At 42.5% G+C, this 20,856-nt stretch overlaps 1 protein-coding gene across 2 annotated transcripts; it reads right to left on the reverse strand.

Moving 5' to 3' along the window:
- Positions 1-588: 588 nt before the first annotated feature.
- Positions 589-8,318, reverse strand: LOC6594562 (protein hunchback). 2 transcript variants are annotated; one of them, XM_026988580.1, is made up of 2 exons: positions 7,771-8,318; positions 589-3,416 (listed from the first exon to the last, which is right to left on the reverse strand). In XM_026988580.1, exon 2 carries the CDS (start codon positions 3,390-3,392, stop codon positions 990-992), a length of 2,403 nt encoding a protein of 800 aa, XP_026844381.1. In that variant the 5' UTR covers positions 3,393-3,416; positions 7,771-8,318; the 3' UTR covers positions 589-989. The 2 variants fall into 2 exon arrangements, with proteins under 2 accessions (XP_026844381.1, XP_026844385.1); XM_026988584.1 differs by having other exon boundaries at positions 7,763-8,318.
- Between the last annotated feature and the right edge of the window lie 12,538 nt (positions 8,319-20,856).

The raw sequence follows: 20,856 nt of genomic DNA on the forward strand, positions 1-20,856 counted from the left end.
AGCTACTACTAAACTTTTTAGAGACGATTATTCTATGTATCATTGGTTTTGTTTCGAAAGAACAATTCTTCCCAAAAACTACACTGAAACCATCCAAAGGAAAGGTAATAACCAATAAAAACTTTTGTATAATATATTTTTCTTTTTATTACACAATTACATAAAAACATTTCGTTCCGGAAATCTTGGGCTTAAAAATATCTATACTTAAAAAGGGAGTACGAGTATATTCCAAGTATTACACTGGGGGACTAAAGTGGCAAAAGTCCTTTCTTTCGAGTAAAAACTATTTAATTTTGATCCATTAGCTCAGCGGCCTCTTAAAAATCTCTAAATTTGTACTTCATTTTCATCGTTTCATTCGAAAATATTGTCATTTATGCCGAAGATTTGCAAAGATTCGAGATATAATTAAAAAATAAAAAAATGATGTGTAAAATTATATTGAATAAATTTTATTTATTTGATTCGTTTTCGATTCGTGTTTTTGAATTTCGACTAAAACAAAATACTGAATACTGAGGGGGAGAGAGAGAGAGAGAGAAAGCATTAAAAATTAAGATTAAATATTTATTTTTATAAAATATATTCATATATTTATTATAAACCTAAACATTATTACTCGTAATGTGACTTTGGACTTGTGACTTTTCTTACAAATTATTGTAGAGGTTTTCGGTTTTTTGTTTCGAATTTTTGGGATGATCATTTTTTAAACCTTTTTCTGGGTTTGGAGTCGTATATGGGAAATGGAAAATGGAAATCAGCGAAAGGCAGAGTTCTAGATAGTTAGAGAGTTACAGATAGGTTCTACAAATAGATTCTAAGCTTAGTTCTACGATTTTTGAGGGTATGCATTATTTACAATTCTCGACAACAAAATTAATTGAAAACTTAATGCTACGAATATGTACAATTCAGGACAACGATGATGGATAATTATATATATAAATAATAATAACAAGGTTTTTTGGTTGTGTTGGTGTTTTTTAGGAGTGCGCATTGCGTGCCATGTGAACGAAGAGGCCGACGGGTCCGTCGCACTTCTCGCCGCACATGTTGCACTTGAACACATCGTCGCAGCTGTGATAGCCCATGTGGATGGTGTAGAGCACCGCATCCTTGAAGAAGATATCACAGTACTTGCACTCGTAGATGGCCCCTGCTGCTGCGGGTGTGGATGCCACAGCGGGTGCTGTTGCACTGGTGGAGCTGCTATTCCCATTGCTACTGGCACTGGCATTGGAGCTATTCCCAGAGCTGGAGGCAGTGGAACTGGCACTCGTATTAGCCTGAGGTACATGCGCCGCCTCCATCGACTCATCCGCAGAGCTGGCACCCGAACAATGTTCTTCGGGTAGCTGTTTGCGTCCTGCAATGGGCGATGATGCGGTGGGCATAACCTTTAGTTGCTCTGGGGAGGTCAATGCCGCGGACTTCAGTTGCAGAAGGGTGTCCAGCTTCAGGACACGACCCTTCCGACGTGAGGCATTCGTGCTGCTCATCAGCGGAGTGGCCTCCTCCTCGAGCTTCATATTCATGACCATCGCCAGCGGCTTCTGCTGCTGCTGTTGCTGTTGCTGCTGTTGCTGTTGCTGCTGGGGATGCTGTTCGTCATCTTTCACGGGTGTACCCTGCGACAGATCCATGGCAGAATCCACCGACTTGCGCTCGTACTCATCATCTTGCTCCTCATCCTCATTGTCGCTGTGCTGCGACTGAGAGTGGTGCTGTTGCTGCTGCTGCTGTTGGAGCTGCTCTCGCATTCGTGGGGAAAGTTGTGCCAAAACTGCGGCCTGCTGCTGAGCGGCCAACATCTGAAGATTTAGATTCCAGTACGGGAAGAAGGCCATGTTGCGATTCTGCTGCAAAAGGCTGGCCAGCGGCGGCAGGAGACTGGCAGGAGACTGCTGCTGCTGTTGCTGATGTTGCTGCTGTTGGTTCTGCTGCTGTTGGTGCTGCTGCTGATCCAATTTGCTGCTGCTCTTGCTGCTTGCCACACTCTTGGCAGGAGAGGCGGGCATTACTGGCGAGGGTGCTGACACCGAAGTGGCGAATCCTTGCAGAGCGGCACTCAACTGCGAGGTGACTGCTGCTACTGGTGGCTGCTGCTGCTGTTGTTGTTGTTGTGGTGCCACTGCTGCCACATTGCTCTTTCGACTGCTGCTGCTGGTGGTGCCACTGCTGCTGCTTCTTTCAGTGCCACCATTCTTGCTCTTGGGGCCACGTCTCGTGCCATAGACATCAATCACCAGCGAAGGATTGGGTGTGCCATCCTCATCCAACACCATGCCAGGCTTGTGACCATATTTCCTCAGATGCAGCTTGAAGCTGTGGCAGTATTTGGTGGCATAGTCGCAGTCCGCACAACGATACTGATACACGGACGAATGCGACTTGCGGTGGGAGTTCAACATGGATTTGTTCACACACGTGTAGGAGCACTTGTCGCACTGGAAGGGCTTCTGGTTCTTGTGCTTCCGGATGTGATACTCCAGATGATGTTTGAATTCCGTCACAAACGGACACTTGGGGCACTGGAGGATCTTGTCGGGTTTCATGTGGGTCCGGGTGTGCGCCCAAAAGTCCACCTTTGTGATGGCCACCACACCGCATGTCTTGCATTTGTAGTTCTTCATCTTTCCATGCGAATTGTAGATGGGCATTCGAATGTTCTGATCATCATCCTCGGACTCGGCCATGTATTTCATATCCTCACTGGAGTTGGACATCTGATCGTGCTCCTTTTCGTGGTGGAGCAGCTCCTTTTCCATGGATTTCGCTGGTGACTTTGGTGGCGTCACATCCATGGGAGGCGTCAGGGCTTGCAGTTTCTCCCCCACTTGTGTGGGTGCCACCACTTGGGTTGCCGTTGGCGTTGGCTGTGGGCTGGGTCGACCCAGATTTCCGGCATAGAAATGCTGCATGGGATTGGGCAATCCTGGCGGAGTCAATGGATTGAATCCACCTAATCCCAAATGGTGATGATGATGGTGGGCCTGCTGCTGCTGCTGTTGTTGTGCTGCCTGAAAGTGCTGCTGGTACTGCTGCTGCTGCAACAACTGTTGCTGCAACGTCACATCGAAGTGTTGCAGACTATTCTGATCGTTCTGGCTCGGAGATGGTGTCATTGCTGCCCCACACAGGGTATCCATGGGCTGTTGTTGCAACTGTTGCTGCTGGTGGTGCTGCTGCTGTTGCTGTTTGAGGTACTGCTCCAAGTGATTCCCCGGCGATGGCAGTGGCGACTGCCTCGGACTGGGGCTGCCGCTTGCCACACTGTTGCTGCTGGTCAATCCCGGCTCCTGCTTAATGTTTGCCGCAAACATGCTGCTGTACCATGGATTGTGCTGCTCGTAGCTGGCGGCCGGAGTCGTCTCCCAGTTCTGCATCTTGGCGGCAGGGCTCTTCAAAGGCTAAAAGAGAGACAAAAAAAGAGAGGGGGTGGTTAGTGATTGTTGCGCATGCGTCAGGTTTTTATTTCCCTTTTTTCTACATTTCTTTTTTTCTGTTCTTTTTTTTGGGAGATTTTTATGAGAGAGAGCCACCCCTAAAGCACGGCTCTAGAAGGGGAAACGATGGGAGGAGGAGGGTGGCTTTTTTGAGTGATTTTTCCACAACAAAATGGTGAATCGTAGAATGAGACACAGATGGTGGCAAAAAAAATCCATGGCTGGAGGCTGGAGTCCACCTACCGTTTTGAAGCCGCTTTCTCTCGTCCTTTCGCTCTCGAAGTTTAATCCAAATGTTTCGTAAATATATATATATATTTTCTCAAGAGAATCGCTCGGTTAGATGTTGCGTGTGCGTTGTGTCGCTTGTGACTGAATGTGCAACTGCCGCTGGCATTGGCTTATATCTGCCTCAGGTAGTGGCTGTGTGGCAGGACGCACGCGTCAAGGGATTAGAGGGAGATGAAAAGTCAGGTATAGGTCGCGAGTCGCGAATCCTGCCGCGAATCCTCATGGCTTGATCCACTTTTGGATTAGAGCACACAACACAAAATTGTTGCAGAAGAGAGAAAAATACACGACACTTGGATTTGGATTTGTACTGGGATTGCGATGATCCGGGGAGCTTAACGGACTGGCTATCCAGATTATGAGGCAAACTCGAAGCGTAGCGAATTTTCCCGTGGCATTTTCTACGCGAGGATTAAACGTAGCAGAAGTAGGAGGTGTCCTAACGAGAGACGGCTCTCTCTCTTTAATATAATAAAAAGCAACAAAGGATTTAACTAAATTAAAGGACTAATTCCCCAGAGAGGAAGAGTGTGTGCGATATACCTAGGGGATTCTACAGAGAGGAAGGAGGTACGGTACAGCTGCCGGGATTCTATTTTTTTGGCTGGCAAGTGGAAAATTTCTATACACCTTCCATACATTATTTCTTTATTACAGCTCATATATTGTTCAATATATTGGTTTATTTTTGGAATTCTTTTAATTCTTCTTAAAAGGGTTATATATAGAAAGTATATGGAATATTGTAGAATGCCAATTATACTTTTGTTGAATACTTTTCATTCTTTTGCAGGATTGTTCGAATATTTGTAAAGAAACCCGAACAAATTTCGGTGGTTTCTGAAAACGTGAACATCTTTCAATCTAGTTTCTACTAAAAACTTATTAAAATTGCATAAAACAATAAACTTTTCCAACATTTTACTCCACATTTGAAGGTCAATAATTCCTTAATTTCGGTTCTTAAATCTCAAAAGCAAGAAACGTTGAACCAAAGGAGATTTTTATATAGAATTTCATTTATTATTTCCCCACACATTTTCTTTTGCTGCCATGGTTTTCCCTTCCCCCAAAAATTTCCAAATGCACTTTGATTTGCGTAGTTTCCACAAAGAATTTTCCTATTCAAGAGCAATCATTTTTCGTTCCTTTTTTCCTATGCAAAAATTTCTATTTTTTTGGCGATTTAATTTTTCCAAAAATTAGTTCATTTTCAGAGGCATTTTCGATGCATTTTTGGGCAATTGTTTGTGCTTCCAAGTAAATATTATTAAAAACGCAGAACGTCAGCAGTCGAGTGGGGGGAAGTGGGTGCAATGGAGGGGTGGCATGGCGAGTGGACCATACTCTTGTGTGCGCATAATTGATGGTACACGGAAAAGTTTTTCCCATGCTGTTTTCCGCGGAGAGCAAAATAAATGCAAATGCATTTCTCATTTTGCATTTGAACATATTCGTATTTATTTAATATTTTGCCTTTGTACAATAGAAATTTGAAAGAAAAGCCAAAAATTAATTGTGCTGTATGCCACATCTGTCTCTCTCCCTCGTTCTCTCCTTCTGTATTGCTGTCTCTATTGCAGAAACAAAGAACATTTTTGCATTTTTCTAGGCGCTTTTTTGTGCAATGCCCAAAAACAACAAGAAAGGAAAGGAAGGTGAACTTTAGATAGCGAAACTTTAGATACCCTTGAATATCTATCATTCCTGTGCGAACTATTAGAAATAGTCATCCGAATATAATAAGATTAGGTCTTAGAAATACATAGACAACTGAAATATCTATTGGAAGCGGAATCCTAAGGGACTCAAAGCTCCTTTTTTTCTTTCATACGTTGCAAATATCTGCATAAAATCATCATACCCCTTGTTATCTTCAAGGGTATTACAACAAAAGCCAAACTAAAGGCCAAGTGTAAAATTAATATTACGCCGGCTACAAAGCAGCGAAAGAGGAGAAAGACCAGGGAAGGGAGCTGCAGAAAGAGTAATGAAGAGAGAGGGGCTGATAAGAGGGGCTGGGGCAAGGATGGGTGTAGCGGGGGCCTGCGCTGGCACAGTGCAGCCGTGAGGGGCAGAGAAGAGGCAACCGAAACTGCAAAAGTAAACTAAACATGTGCTAGTCGTTCTGCTGCTGCCCCCACGCACTCCCCTCCGACACTGCCACCCCACACCCCTTTTTTGTTTGCATCTTCCCACCTCCCGCTCCATTCCATCCCTCTGCCTCTTAGAGCACGTAAAAATATCATGAAAATTGCAAAAATGGAAAATCTAGCAAAACGTAGAAAATGCGCCACACACAAAAAAATGTGTGTGTTTTGTTGAAAAATTTGTGTAGAAAAAAGTAGAAAATAAAACTTTCGGGAAATGGGAGGAGGAAAGAGAATATAATATATGTATGTATGTATAAATTATGTTTATTCAGTAAATTTTGTTCCTCTGAGTGGCTCAAAGGGGATGACTGAGAGAGTAGGATATTGTAGTGGCTTTGAAGAATACTATGGAGGAGGAGGCGGTCTCATCTTTTACAAAAGCTTTCTCAGTCTTTATTTGCAACAACTTGTTGGGCATTTTTTAAAGGGAAAGCTCAATTCTTTCATGCTCTTCAAGTCCAAGTAGGCAACTGTAACTGCATTTCAATGTCTTTTGGGCTTATAAATATATCTGCTCTAATATATATAGATATTTATTTATATATCTAAACAAAGAGTAGTTTGTTTGATTTATGCCTCGCGTTTCTTTTAGTCAGAAAAACATTAAAATAGTGAACCACAATCCCATCATCATTGGACATCGGACTGACAATCTTTTCATGGGAGGCGGGGGAAAAAGAGATCTGATCTTGTGATGAATCCTAAAAAAACATCAAGAAATTATACCATTTCGCAGTGGCAGGGGCAGCTTTCGTTCGGTTCGTGTTAAATATTTATTATAGTATTTGAAATGCATTTTGGCAAGTGCCAAACAATTTGCCATTAAAAAATTGCAAAACGTTGACTTTGAATTATAGTTCGATGTCTAAATTTAAATTATTAAAAAAGAAAGAGACTGCAACACAAAAAAAAAAACACACAGAGAGAGACGGCGAGAAAAATGTGCAATGGCACAAAAGAAAAGCCCGAGAAAATGCTAAAAAGTGTGGGGGACGGACTGGGGGAAAAGGAAAAACAACATGAAAGTCGACATGTAAACAAATAAAATTAGCTGTCAGCCAGAAGGAAAGTAGAGGGGGGGAGAACGGAGGAGAGTCCAATCCCCCTCCCTCCCATATGGGGCTGCAACGGGGGGCAGATGCAGAGCGAGCCCCACAGTAGACAGGAGGCGGAACGGGTACGAAGGCAAAAAACAAGTTCAGCCAAAAGATCGGCCAAAAGCCAGACAGATTTTAAAATATTGTTTTAGAATTTTTGTGCCGTTGCATTTTTAGCAAATGATTTACCACATGAGGCTATCTCTGTCGTGTGTGTGTTTGTGTGTTCTTAAGGTTAGACAGAAAAAGAAACAGAAGAAAGTTCGGTTCGGAATATACCCTACCAGAGCAGACGGTAGAACGCTTTTACGCAGAAGCTTGTAAAGCAGAGAAGGAATCATTTCATTCGAATCCAAATCCCACATTAGCTTTAGGGAAGGGAATCCCAAGCCTCGGCCAGCCAAAGCTAGGCTTCCAATCATTCTCTGGAAAGCTTAATAAGACAACAACAGTTGCTCTTCAAAGCTTTCGCTTAACTGCTTTGCTAATATCACAATCAACGCTTAACTTTGTTTCAAGTGGGGATCAGGGAATACTAATCTTTATATTCCTTATGCCTCAACAATTTGTAATGTGCCCCATCATCATTCCGGCCCCTACAAAAGCGAAATTCCTAATTCTTGTTTATTTGTTTATGGAGGGGAGGAAGAGAGAAGAGAAGCTTTTCCACTAGCATCTGTGTTTTTTAAGATTTATTGAAGGTTAAGTGGAATGTTTATGGCAAAATAGCCCCCCAAAGATATTAATTAGGAAAATAATATTTACATACATATGTACCTTTTTGAATATGGGACTTCTCCCAAAGTGGATCCAAAAACGGGAACCGTGCGAACAGCACCTTCTCTTGCCTTTCCAGTCGCGCTCTCACTCTCTATTCCGCTCTTTTGTGCGTTTCGTTTCGTTTCCTAAACTTGACCGCGGCACCGTTAAATCAACACCCACACGAATGCACCGCGCACACAAAAGCTGCTGCTGCTGCTGCGATAACAGTGCGTGTGCGAGAGTGGAGCAGAGGGGCCGGCGCTCCTTTTCACTTCTCTTTTAGTCTATTTTTTGGCTTTTGCTTTTTAAGCTTCCTTTTTTTGCGCGAAATTCGCGCATGTGCGGGAAAAAAGTCGTTTGACAAATAAAAAATTGTTTGCTTGTTTTCTTGTTCTTTTTTTTTAAGGAGTAGCTTTTGGTTTAAGCACAGTCACTAAGAGTTTTTCTTTGGTTTTGATGATGGCAAAATTTCGTTTAGCGCCCAACACTCGTCCGTTCTTTGCTCTTTTTCTCTTCTACGATTTTTTGGGTACGTTATGGGTTGTTAGAGGCTCGGAGCAGACTGACACGGCTCGTGCTCTACGGAGGATAGTCATAGCCGAAAAACGCACTCAGAATCACAAATCTCAATTGCAAACAACACGAGGGGGAACGTTGTTGGCTGCTGCTGCGACCGCAACTCTACAGTTATACATGATACACAGTCAGTATGGCTCTCCTCCACCAGACGGCGCTAGTATTGAACGACACGACAAAGAGTGCGTGAGAGAAAGACAAAAAATCAGTCGGGTATAGGGTATAGGGTATAGCAACAAACTCACACTCAAAATCTCAATTGCAAAGAAGAAACAAATGTCAGAAATGCACTGCCACACGCACACACACAAGACTCCAAGAGAGGATGAGAGCGATTCCCTGTCCAAGAGAGAGCACTCACTAACAGAGCGTTACAGAGCACAAAGCACTCAACGAGGCTGCTGTAAGTGAGTGGAATTTTGGTACAGGGCGAGTGAAACGATGTGCCCCATCCCCCAAAAGGCAACCCCAAGGCTCTCACGCTTGCTCTCTCCCGCTCACACTTTGCCCTCTCTCACTCTCACTCTCTCTCTCTCTCTCTGTCTCTGTGTGGCAGCCTCTAATGTGGCATCCTTTCGAGCCTTGCTGCCACGACACGCGCGACGCTGCATTTTGCTGCATTTTGCGGACTGCAGCTGCCTCTTTGGCTGAGTTTTTTGGCAGCTTCGCTTCAATATTGATTATTGATTTTTGTGTCCACTGCCGAGTAGGGATTTATGGGGGCGCCTCCACTCGGGGCCTGGGGTTCGTTGGTCTCCTCTTCGGACACTGGACTGGGCACCGTCTTTTTTTCGTTTCGTTGCAACTTTAAGCCCCAGACACATTAACGAATTTTGTCTGTTTGGAGATTTCGTTTTTGTTGCTTTAACAGATTTTGCCCCTATTTGTTGCATCCACACACCACACACAGAGGGGGTGCAAGGAGACGTTCCATGTGTGTGCTTGGCTAGCTGCCACTGGAAATTAATTGAAGGAAAAGCTGTGTGGACTGCAGGACAGTCGAATGTCTGAAATTTGAGAAACTAAATTGAGGAAAGACTTGGGAGAACCGAATATTTTGTGGAAATTATAATGCTGATGAGGGGACAGTTTGAATATGTTTATTTATCATGGAATAAAGTGTTCAAATTATGGAATATTTGTGCATACAGATTTAACAACATTAGGTAGTAATAAAATATATGGAACTAGGATTATTTCTGACATTTTCCACTTAAATCTGAGTAACATGAAAAACAATCAAATAATTATGATCTAAAAATCGCTCTAAGCCCCACATTTTCTCCCTTAATATTCTATATAATAACATAATTTAGAAACATATTCCATCTGCCCTAACGCAAACTTTCAACTAGGTTTAGGCCATGTATTTTGGGCTTAGTTTTCGACCAATACACATTCATATGTAATATGTAGATACATTATAATTACAAAATTTGTATCTACGAATATGGTTATGACAGAGAGGGGGGCAAGAGACAGAAAGGGGAAAATTTAAAAGCAATATTTACCAAACAAACGATTGCCACAGAAAGCAAACAAAAACGCGCACTGAAAATGCAAATTACACACAGGACGCAGGACATCATGCCACAACATGAAGCTGAAGAATCGCTGAAACTCGGAGTCGGAGCCCGTGCGTGGTAGCACAGGTAGCAACGCCGCATGGACATTGACACTGTGGCAACCGGATTAGATAAACTGCAACCGGATTTAGCAGAAGAAAGGATTAAAGGAACGCCAGAGGACTACCTGAATCGGCCTCGACACGGGCCGAGGCGGTCCTGCTCGGGCCTCGTCCTCGTTCATTAATCCGCGCGTTCGAAGATGCAGTCACTGCCTCCGGACGCATCCTCAGAAGGATAACTAGAGCGGGCGATAGACCAGATTTAAAAGTGATTTAAGAGTTTGGTTCAGTGTATAATCCAACATTACGCAGTACTCGAGGAGTAGGCGGATCATCAGTGATCCTGTTGATCCTGCGAGCGATTAGCGTGCCTGATTAGCGCTGATCAGCCTGATTAGCGACAGGGCGGGTGTTTTTGGAGCACCCCCGATGCCTGATTCCAGATTCCTGATCCCTGGCCAAACCCCTGGCCCAGGACCAAAAGTTATGTAAAGTTGAAGCCAAAGGCATAACAAATGTCGCCTCCGTCACGCTTGACCTTTTAATTGAAAGACAGAGATGTTGATCTTCGTTCGAACTACAAACACAAACACGATCATGATCATGATCGTCTAATTGCTGAAAGCCGTCTCGTCCTGCGTCTCATATGCAAATGAACCCTAACCTTTTGGCCTGCTGCTGATCCTGAAGAAGATCTCTCAATAGATCCCAAGAGTGTGCCATAAAGGGGAGGATCCTGTACATCTGAAGAACATCTTCCTCTAAGCATCTTTGCATCTCCCATATGCAAATTGAATCACACACAAAATGTGCATCGGAGCGTTCAGGATTTTGTGGTTGACCGAGTATCCCCCTCGAGAGGGATACAGATACACTCTCCCTACTCCTGACCTTTCCCCTACTCCCATTTCCTTTTCCCTTTCCATTTTATATTTTCCTGTTGAGATATCACCTTGAGTTCCTAAGCCGATTTCATGCCAAGGATGATTTGCCATTTTATCTAGAGTTTTTTCTTCCTGGAGGGTTTTTCTCTTTTACTCATTTTTTTTGTGTGTGTGTTTGTGGTTTCTTTATGGGGTTTTTCGTCTTTGATCTTAAGTGCAAATTGGTTTTGGGAACCAATTACTTGCATTTGATGTGCTACTGTTGAAGATATGGTAATTTTATGGATCGATTTTGAGATATGATTATCGGAGGAGGAATTTCTGAAGATCAAAATGAGTTTACGTTTGAATTTTTCTTGTTTTGATTTGGGACAAATAAAATTAAAGCATAGGTAAAAGTTCTTCAGATAGCCTGAAAAAGGGTAACCTAGACTAACATAAAGATAGTCTTATAATCTAAGTAGTTTCTCCTTTCACCATAGTTTTCACTTTTTTATGATTTCAACTCCCAAAGGGCACAAAAATCTTTTCAGAAAAGACTACCACAATCCCTGTTCATGATCTATGCTTCAAAACACTGCCCTTTTCAGGCCGGGAGTCCCTTAACATGCCTCAAAAATTTGCATATTTCGCATAAATCAAATGTGAAAATTGCTCGCGACGTAACGCCCACCAGAGGAACAGAGGGTCACGACGAGTGAGCGAAGAGATAGCCATAGGAGAAGTGAGAGAGATGGATGGAATTTTCGTGGAAATGTTATGGTAAACAGAGAGACCGAGAGGCAGACCGAGGCGAGGCGATGCGAGGCGGTTCGCGTCAACATCCGTAAATCCTTTTTTAGCATGAAAAACCGAAGGATTAAAAAAGGAAACTAGAGCAGAGGCACAGTCCACACGGGGACTTGGGCAAATAGTTGCTCTAATTTTCATTGTTCCGTCTTAATGGTTATGCAGTAAAATTCGTTGCAAGGACAACCGGCAGGACATGGCAAACAATCGCTGCTATGGTACTTTCATCCCGGGGTTTTTATGACGCCAACGAATTGCTTTCTCTCTAAGATTTTTGGCTTTGGCTACGGTCTACGGTCTATGGTATGTTTTTGGTTTGGTTTTTGCTTTTCTGTTCAGGTAATGGTCAAAGAATCGCTTAGAAGAAGAACCTTAACAATGAAAATAGCTGGAAAATCGCGAGAAACTACTATGCGCAGAGAAAGATACATATGTATATGCATCTGAGTATCTAATGGTCATTAGAGGGGACACTGTCGCGCTCCGCTCTACTTACAATTGTCATTCCGCGGGACGGCGCACATTCTACCAACAAACAGTATGACCGCCCAATAAACAAGTTAAAAAACTTGTCGAAAAAAACTCACTTCCGCGTAATGGAATCCTTTTTTGTAAAGACCATAAAACATTTAGTTTTTTATGGTCATTGGTGGCAGATCAGGTAGAGATCCTTGTTTTTTGCTTGGTGTCCCTTAACCCTTTCACCATTAACAAATCGATCCTATCCGGCTATCCGGAGTGGCCTTGAAGGTTTCCCTCGAAGGTGGCCCACAATTTCTGTCGTTTTCTCTTCTTTTTTCTTTCCACTCAATGTCTGTTCCATTGTGTTCTTTATGGTTCATCCGTTGTATATTTTTTATGGCATTCATTGTTCTCATTTGCATGGACAGTCTGTATTCAAAATACTTCCTTAACCCTTTTGCCGCTTTGACTACGAACGGGTTAAATGAAGTCCAATTTTTGGTACTTTTTACAAGCTGGCATTTTCTCGGAATTGGGTGTTTTTGGTCATTAGAACGCAAAAGGGTTAGGTTCTAGATGAATTTATATGTAAAGGGGTAAGAAAAAGTAAAGGGTTGACAGAAGAAATAGTTTTTCCCTTTTACAGCCTGGAAATCACTGAGGAGAACTTGTAGAGGTGTGGCCGAAATTGGTGTAGGAAAGAGTAAATGTTTTCTTGAAATTTCACATGATTTTGTAGATTTTCTACAAAAGAGTGAAATAGCTTTCACACCCACGCATTTCATACACACTACGAAAGTTAAACTTGCAATGATATTCCCACTCTTCTTATGAAAGCTTTCAAAGTTCACTAATACAAACAAATCTCTTGCATGCACACATTGACAATGGGAAATCATTTTAATAATCCTATCCATTAGTAGCCGTTACACAAAAATTCTAGAAAATCCAGAAAATCACATAAATTATATTCTCTTATATTCTCTTGGCTGAACATTTGTCCCCGTTTTACATTCGTAATTCGCTGGAAATTAAGGCCACTAAGTCGCCAGCGAAATGCATTCGAACAAATGTAAAAATGTGAGATTTTTGAGTCAGCCATTCATTGGCTTCCATTGTCCGTCGTCCGTATCCCAAAATCCCAAGCTTAGGCAATTGGGCATTTTTGTAGAATAAGCGCCAAATGCATGCCAGTGGCCAGTTCCCACCCCACAAATGATCCTTAAAACCCAGCCATCTAATCAGTCCACGCAGCAGTTACACATTTTCACACTTTCGTGACCCCTGCGGCGGTGGAAATGCCGCCAACACACACAGATGCCCTGCCCAAAGAGAGATCCCTGAGGGTTGGACGGCGACCATTGGTCAGGGAAGAGGAAAAATTCGGACCGAATAAAATAAAATAAAATTGAGAACGCGCGCCATCGAAGGTCCGTCGTGACCCCTTGTCAGCGTCAGAGAGCCAGAGGTTAAAATTAATGCGAATACTGTGAATGTTTCAGGGGGGAAAATTGCATGAAAATTCGGGGTCACGGCTAAGACGATTCGGCCTCAAGGAGTACCACATAGGGCACATAGGGGTGGCTCTAGGGTCAAATTTATAGCCCCGACATTGGTCATTGAAAACTGTAACAACTGGGAAAAGCGGGACAACGACTGCAAAAGGATTTTCTGGCGGCTGAAAAATCTATGCTTCATTGTTTTGCATAGTGAGAAATGAGGTTTCCACAGAGGTGGGGGTTGATTTTTGGACCCATTTTAATTGACCATCGCCCTGACCCTCCCAACCCCGGAATTGACCTTTTTCCGTCTTGTGATATTCGAAAATTTTAGCACATTTAAATAATTTTTCATTGCCATGCATTGAATGTTTGCAGAAAAAGGATCTTTGGTCTGGCATTTCAGTTTTGTTTTTATTGGAAATGGGATTTAATTGTTGACCCCTCGAAACGGGAGGGGGGGGATCATTTCTCATTCGGATGACACGGAAAATGTAACGTATTTTCACCCAAGAATTTTCATCTGCAGCTGTGGAAAAACTCTCCTGGATTTTGCCAGCATTTCGTACCTCACCCTCGCTCACTCTGCCTCTCTGTGAGCCAAAGAATTAGCTAATGGCCAGCACTCCAGACACACACACATGGACTCTTCGCTCTTTTGGCAAAAGGGAAAAGGTTTGGTAATGGTCCTGTGGAAACTAAGCCGGAAAACGTACCCAAGGAAAATGCGAATAAAAAATTGAACTTCTTACGATAAATATGCGAGCCTATTAGTCGCACAGACAACGGCAAACGAATCTCAACCAAAACATGGCCAGAATGCTTTTAGGCCCAGGCCCAAGTCCACGTCCCAAAGCCGAAGCCCATGTCAAATGTTGAATAAGTAATTCTTTCTCTCTCTATCTCTGCCTCTCCCCAGTAAACGTAGGAAGAGGAAGGGTACAAAAGGTGTGGGAGCCAAAAGAACAAAAGGCATAAAACGTTAGAGCTACTAGTCTTTAGCGAAACACAAAGATGCCAAAGGACAAAGCAGAATATTTTATTTTCTAGTGAATGCGTTGAAATGCCAGGTTTCGGATTTATTCGCCAATATTGGGACGAAACTAGACTATGGGAATACCCTGAAGCGGATAGACTAGAACTTCCATATTTCATTGCAATAAAAATCTCCTATTCAATCTCCATTCAATCTAATATTCTTTGCAAGGTAAATGATATATAGATTAAATACCTCTCTCCTGATACTCTATAACAAAGCTTTCACACACACGCAAATCATAGACAGAAAGAAAGCTACATTCTTATCAGTATTAGTATGCTTCTTATGGAAGCTTTCAAAGCTCACTAATACAAGCAAATACTTTGCACTTACCGGGATCCTTAATTTAAAATTCTCTTGTATTCAGGATATGGATAGTACCCTTAGTTGACACATATCATTCCTATAATTTAAATCCTTAGCTCTCCCATCTCCTCATAGGTTTCTATTTGCCTCTCCAACCTCAATGTTTTTACGCACTCTCTCTGTCTCCGTCATTGTTATAGCTAAAACTAAACCAATAAATGCCTCATATCTATGCTACGCTCAACTAAGAAGCTGCATTAACACATAGTCCTTACCCGCCTTTCTGTCCTCTGTAGTCCTCCTTCTTGCCTTCGCTTCGTCCTCTAGTATTCCGGTGTAAACACCACTGTCATTTATTTTCGTATTATCATAATGAGGACTCGTATATTTTTATGTGAATTTCTTGCTTTTTGTGCCAGAAACAGCAACCACCCCAAAAAAAAAGAATAAGGGGAGTACACCGACGACTACACATACCCCACATCCATCCACCCACCGAAACACACACACAGCCATGTGTCACTCTTCCTGTGTATGGGTGAGTATTTATGTGCCTGCGTGTAAAAAAGGCAAAAATAAAACTAAAATACTCGTTTCGCATTCGCATTTCGTGGGTTTTTGTTTTGTTGTTAAATTATCACCCAGTTTTCTGGTGGGAACCAACCCCTGTGGCTATGGCTATTTATGCATCTACTGCCCCCCTCCCCCGATCTACACCTTAACCCAAAAGCAACACCCACACACACATACTAGAGATCAAAGGCTTCGCATGTCTTTCTAAATGGGGGTTTTAACGGTTTTAAAGGTAGTGGAAATGTAGGAAATAATTATAAGTAAATCTCTAACGCATTTTAAATTCCACAATCCTCACTAACTACTACTTACTAATACTTTCCATTAGTAAATCCCGAAACCCTCTTTTAAACAACGCCCCTGCTTTCTCTATCGCACATAGTCGTACATTCATGCAGTTCACGTTCGTATTATTTGGCATCCCATTTGTTTGTTTTTTTTCCTTCCTTCCATATAGCATTATGGGAGGTTTTACTCGGGGATTGGGGCTTGGGGGTGAACACTTGAGTGGCTCAAAATGGGGTATCGGTTATTGTCTGACTGAGAATCGAATTCAGCGGAATATTTTCCACACAATCATTGGGAAAATTCAAGCATAAAAATCACTGAAATAAAATCTATTTACCATTGGGTTTTCCAGATTAGTTTTTATCAGCACCAGTCCAAACTCTGCATCGACTTTCTCTCGCCTTTGTTTCACTATCAGCATTTTTAGAGCTCGAAAAATGAGCAAATATAAAAATTGACTTCTGGTAATCGTCGGTTCAATAATCCCAATCGCAAATAAGTTTCAAATTTAAAAACTATTTGTATTTTTGGGGGTACTTCGAGATCTTTTGTTAGCTTACACTGATACAAATGAAAAATGCTTCTTGGTTTCCATGAAAAGTGTACACATTAAATGCTGATCTGATTGAGGGGAAAAGTGATGAGTAATGGAATGCTTTAACTGTCGAATGCAAACATTTTAATTGACAGATAAAGAAGCTTTATTTACGGTTTCTCAGGAAATTTGAACTATCCCAACAAACTATGCGCACAAGATCGAAGCATTGGAAAAGCTTTGGGTGGAAGCGGAAGTATGGTGTACACACTGTTCGATTAGTCGATTCAACATACATCTGTATAGAATTTTATCAACTATTGATGCTTTTTTAATTGAAATCCTTTTCTCCCTAAAATGTGTGCTTTCCAGAACCTCTAGGTCTCCGCTTAGCATCCAGCCAATAACAGCATTCGATGCCAGACCCAGCGCCATTTCTATCAGCAGCGGTCCTCACAAAAACTAATTCCACATAATGGCCCAATCTACATAAAAAATCGCTCCTCCCCTCCGCGAACGAACCCCGAACGAAGCACAAAAAATCGATGAGGAGAGCGAGGAAAAGCAGGGGAATGGACGCTGGGATGGCCGCCTGCCTGCCCGCCTGCCTGCCACCCCGCATAAATTTCCAAATAATGTAATGCTAAAAAAAATCCACACAAATATGAGGAGCAAAAGAGAGGGCTATAGCCAGGGGGGATGGGGAGGGAGGATTGGGTGGGCAGCGATTGGGGGAGCGAAAATAAAGTTGGAAATCATGAACCATACAAAATGAAAATCCACCCTCGGAAAAAACGTTGCCAACGTTTTTTCTTTTTTTCCCCCCGTTTCGTTCGTTTTATTTTGTTTTCCTTCGTTCTCTTTTGTTTTGTTTAAGTGGGCAAAAAAGGACAAGCACAAAAAGTATCTGTGTGAGGGGTGGGAAATGTATCTCTGTGTGTGTGGGTGTGTGTTTTTGTGTGGGGGAGAAGTGGATGAAAGTGGGGTAGAAGTGGTGGGTGGATGTGGATGGCTCTGTGCTGTGCTACGAAACTGTTTCGCTTTGTTTGCAAAACAATCAAAAGCGAACGGAATCGTCGTCGTCCCAGCCATCGCCATCGCCGTCGCCGTCGCCATGCTCGTCGTACTTTTTTCCTTTCCCTGCCACCCACTCTCCCATTTTGGGGTTCAATCTCCCCGTTGACATCGTTGGCGACATTAAATATTGCTCAGAGTTCTTTCTTTTTCCCTTCTCGCTCGGCGCTGTTGCCTTCTTTTTGTGCCCTTGTGCCAAACCAATTTCTAGCATATTTTTATGAGCCCTCTGTGCTGGCGAGCCCTGTTCCTGTTCCTCTCGTGTGTCCTGTGTGGCAGGCGCAGCAGCTTTCGTTTATTTTGCAAACGTGTGCCACCAGGCACGCCTCCAACGCCTCCAACGCCCCCAACATGGTTGCCGGAGCCATGTGCGAGACGCTAATAACGTTTGGTTGCCAAAAAGCACCAGGAAATGAGCCAAAGCCAGAGTCCTGCCAGATCGGACCAGGGATGTACAGCCTTCCTGGCAGCTCTTCCATATGGCGGGTGGTTCCTGTGGCCAGACGTCAGTTGGGCTTTGAAACGGTGAAGATTTAGTTCGATGGAGAAAATGGATACGATTTCGGGAGAGGGAGATCCACATCCGTTGCGCTCAAGTAAATACGAAAATGGAATACCATTCTATAATCAATTGAATGCAGAATTCACTAGCAATTTAGAGCGGTATAACTTAAATTTTTCTAGGGAAATCTAGGGAATTTAATACGTACTCGTAACAATCTTACACTGTATTCAGCACTAATTCCCCTTCTAATGAATCTCTCCTAATGCAGCTCCGACTCTCTACTCCATTCCCACATCCATTTAATACCCCCAATCATAGCTTATGTACATCCATTCATTCATTTTATAGTTCCCCTTACATTTTCACTGCGTTTTATATGGCTTTTTAGTAAATTACAAAAATGCGCCATTTCTAATTTCATTCTTTTCTTTTTTTCTTGTTCAGAGTTTCAGGGCACACAGCACACAAAATGGTGTGCCTATAAACCAGAAACCAGAAACAGCACAACAGCAACAGCAACAGCAACGCCGGCAGCCAAATAACGGAAATGACAAAACAGAAATACAAACACACACACACATACAATAACCGTGGAAAGCGGAAAGGGAATTACCCACATGCCCAAAAATATGCAACATTTTTTATATGTTTCTGCTTCACAAAACTTTTGCGCAGGCAGCATCATAAAAATTTTTTTCTGTTGCTGCTGCTGTCACTTTTTTCCTCCGCCGCTCTGTGGCCGTGGCTTTTATGTTGCCTCTTCTGTGTGTGTGTGGATGTTTGTGCTGGTGTACTGGTGTGTGTGAGTGCTTTTTATGACCCAATATGGCCGCCACAGAGCGGAGTACGTGTCCGGTTCCTGCCGTTCCGTCCCGACCTTCCTCCCATTGCGGGTTTATGAATTATATAGATTTTTATGCGGTCGCATATTATTTTGGTGGCCTTTTTTGGCTCTCTCTCCCCCCATTCTCCCTTCTCCTTTTTTGTGTGCTTTGCTTTGCTTTTCTTTTGTTCCTTTCTTTTTGGGGCAGGCAATAAAAATGTCTTTTTATGTGTACGTTTGTCTTATACTATCCCGAGGCCAAGATCTTTCGGTTTCGGTTTCTCCATAATGGTTTGCTTTCTGTCAGGAGGTTTATGAATATGCCTTCTTCTAGATATGGCTTTTTCTATATGGTATATGGTATGGGCTTTACGAGGTCCGGTCCTGACGCTGGCACAGGCAAAAGCACAGCTTTTATTATTCCTATTTTCATATATTACACTCTCCATTTTCTCGTTGTTTCTTTCGTACTCACGCTGCTTTTGTCAGTTTTGCATTAATTTCATATTTGGTTTATGTTTCGGGTGGTTTTGGGTGGTTTTGGGGGTTTGTGGGCGGTCGGGTCGTCGAGTTTTTCTTGTCGCTGCTGTTTATTTCGCATAAATAATATATATTTTCGGTTATTGCGTCTGCACGGCATTAATATTATTTCCAACAAGCGCACACACACACACACGCACACACAATCATATTTAGGTATAGATGGTTGTGCATCCTGCTAACCGCAGGACCTCATGGCCGTGAGCTTTAATTTTGGCTCATTTTTCGCTATCAAAACATTATGTTTATGCGCCTGTATTTGTTTTTGTTCCACTCATATATACATACATATGGATACGTATCTATCTACATATATACTTACCCGCTCGTCGTAAATATTTGCAATTAAATATGCCAAAAATACACCCGCAATACAAACACATATCCCTTCTTATTTTCCCCAATTTTGGGGCATATTTGATGCAGCTCAAAAACATACACATACATACATGCATGTATCTCCAATTTTCGGTGTGCTTTTATCTTTTATAACAAATTTAATAATTAAAAATATGATAATATACAAAGAACTGGAGAAAATAAGGAAAAATAATGTGACATGATAGCAAAATGAATTGACAATATTTTTATTAATGAAATCTATTGCTTTCGGACATCCGTACTCAGACTAGTACGATATCCGAGCCGAAGTGAGTAATTACTTGCTGAATTTCCAATTAGTACCATTGCCACATTGTATGACACATTTTTCTAGATTAAGACATATGATACTCATTCTTATACCATGTCGACAGGTGTACCTGCTCCCCCATTCGGATTAAAGACGAAATATGTACCTTCTAATCTAAATTGTTTTATTAGATCGTATCAATACAAAACATGAACTTTGCCAGTTGGACGACAAACAATCCATGTACTGGAGAATGGAAGACCTTTTTTATGGCTTTCGTAAGTACATTTAGTACAACCTTTTCATGCACTTGGTCCCACGGTGCACCCTAAAATGGGGTCGTGGGAGCTCGGCGTCATGTAAACCATTTGAGTGCAAGTGCACTCGGACTTGCAACTGCTGCTGCCCCTGTGCGAGGCCAATGAACAAAATGGCTTATCAGTGGCGTTGAATAGAGGCCCACATCAGAATCTGCCTCTGGATTGATTAAAGTACCGTTGACAGCTAATCGTCTCGCCTAATGCACGAGATATCAAAACGAATGTAACTAAAATTTCCAATTGTTGAGCGTTTAACACATGGCAACACGAGTGGGAGAGCGCAAACCTCTTGCAAGAGCGCTAAAGGTAATGTAGAGTGAGGGAGGCGAGGGAGAGAGCAGGAAAGTAAGACTTAGCTTTAGCAACCAGTGGCGTACGTCAAATAATGTGCAGGGGGTCAACACCCTTTATTAACACCCTTTATTAAATATTGCAAGTAATAATTTCCACCATTATATTCATGTTAATACAATACGGTACAGCAGAATTCCGACCCCCTTTACCCACGCCTCTGCCTTAGCCATTCAGCCAAGCGCCGTTATCTTCGTGAATTTGAAAACAACGTCGCGTAAGCTTTGGAGGCGGAGAATCCGAAGCTAAGTGCGCCGTCTCGGATGCCTCGACGCGGAC

The sequence above is a fragment of the Drosophila persimilis genome, unplaced genomic scaffold (assembly GCF_003286085.1).
Source record: "Drosophila persimilis strain 14011-0111.01,24,50 unplaced genomic scaffold, DperRS2 tig00000000-arrow-pilon, whole genome shotgun sequence".
Classification (NCBI taxonomy): Eukaryota; Metazoa; Arthropoda; class Insecta; order Diptera; family Drosophilidae; genus Drosophila; species Drosophila persimilis.

What these genes read in the sequence shown, in the direction of transcription:
- LOC6594562 (XM_026988580.1), bottom strand. Translation starts at nt 3,392, where the DNA reads ATGCAGAACTGGGAGACGACTCCGGCCGCCAGCTACGAGCAGCACAAT.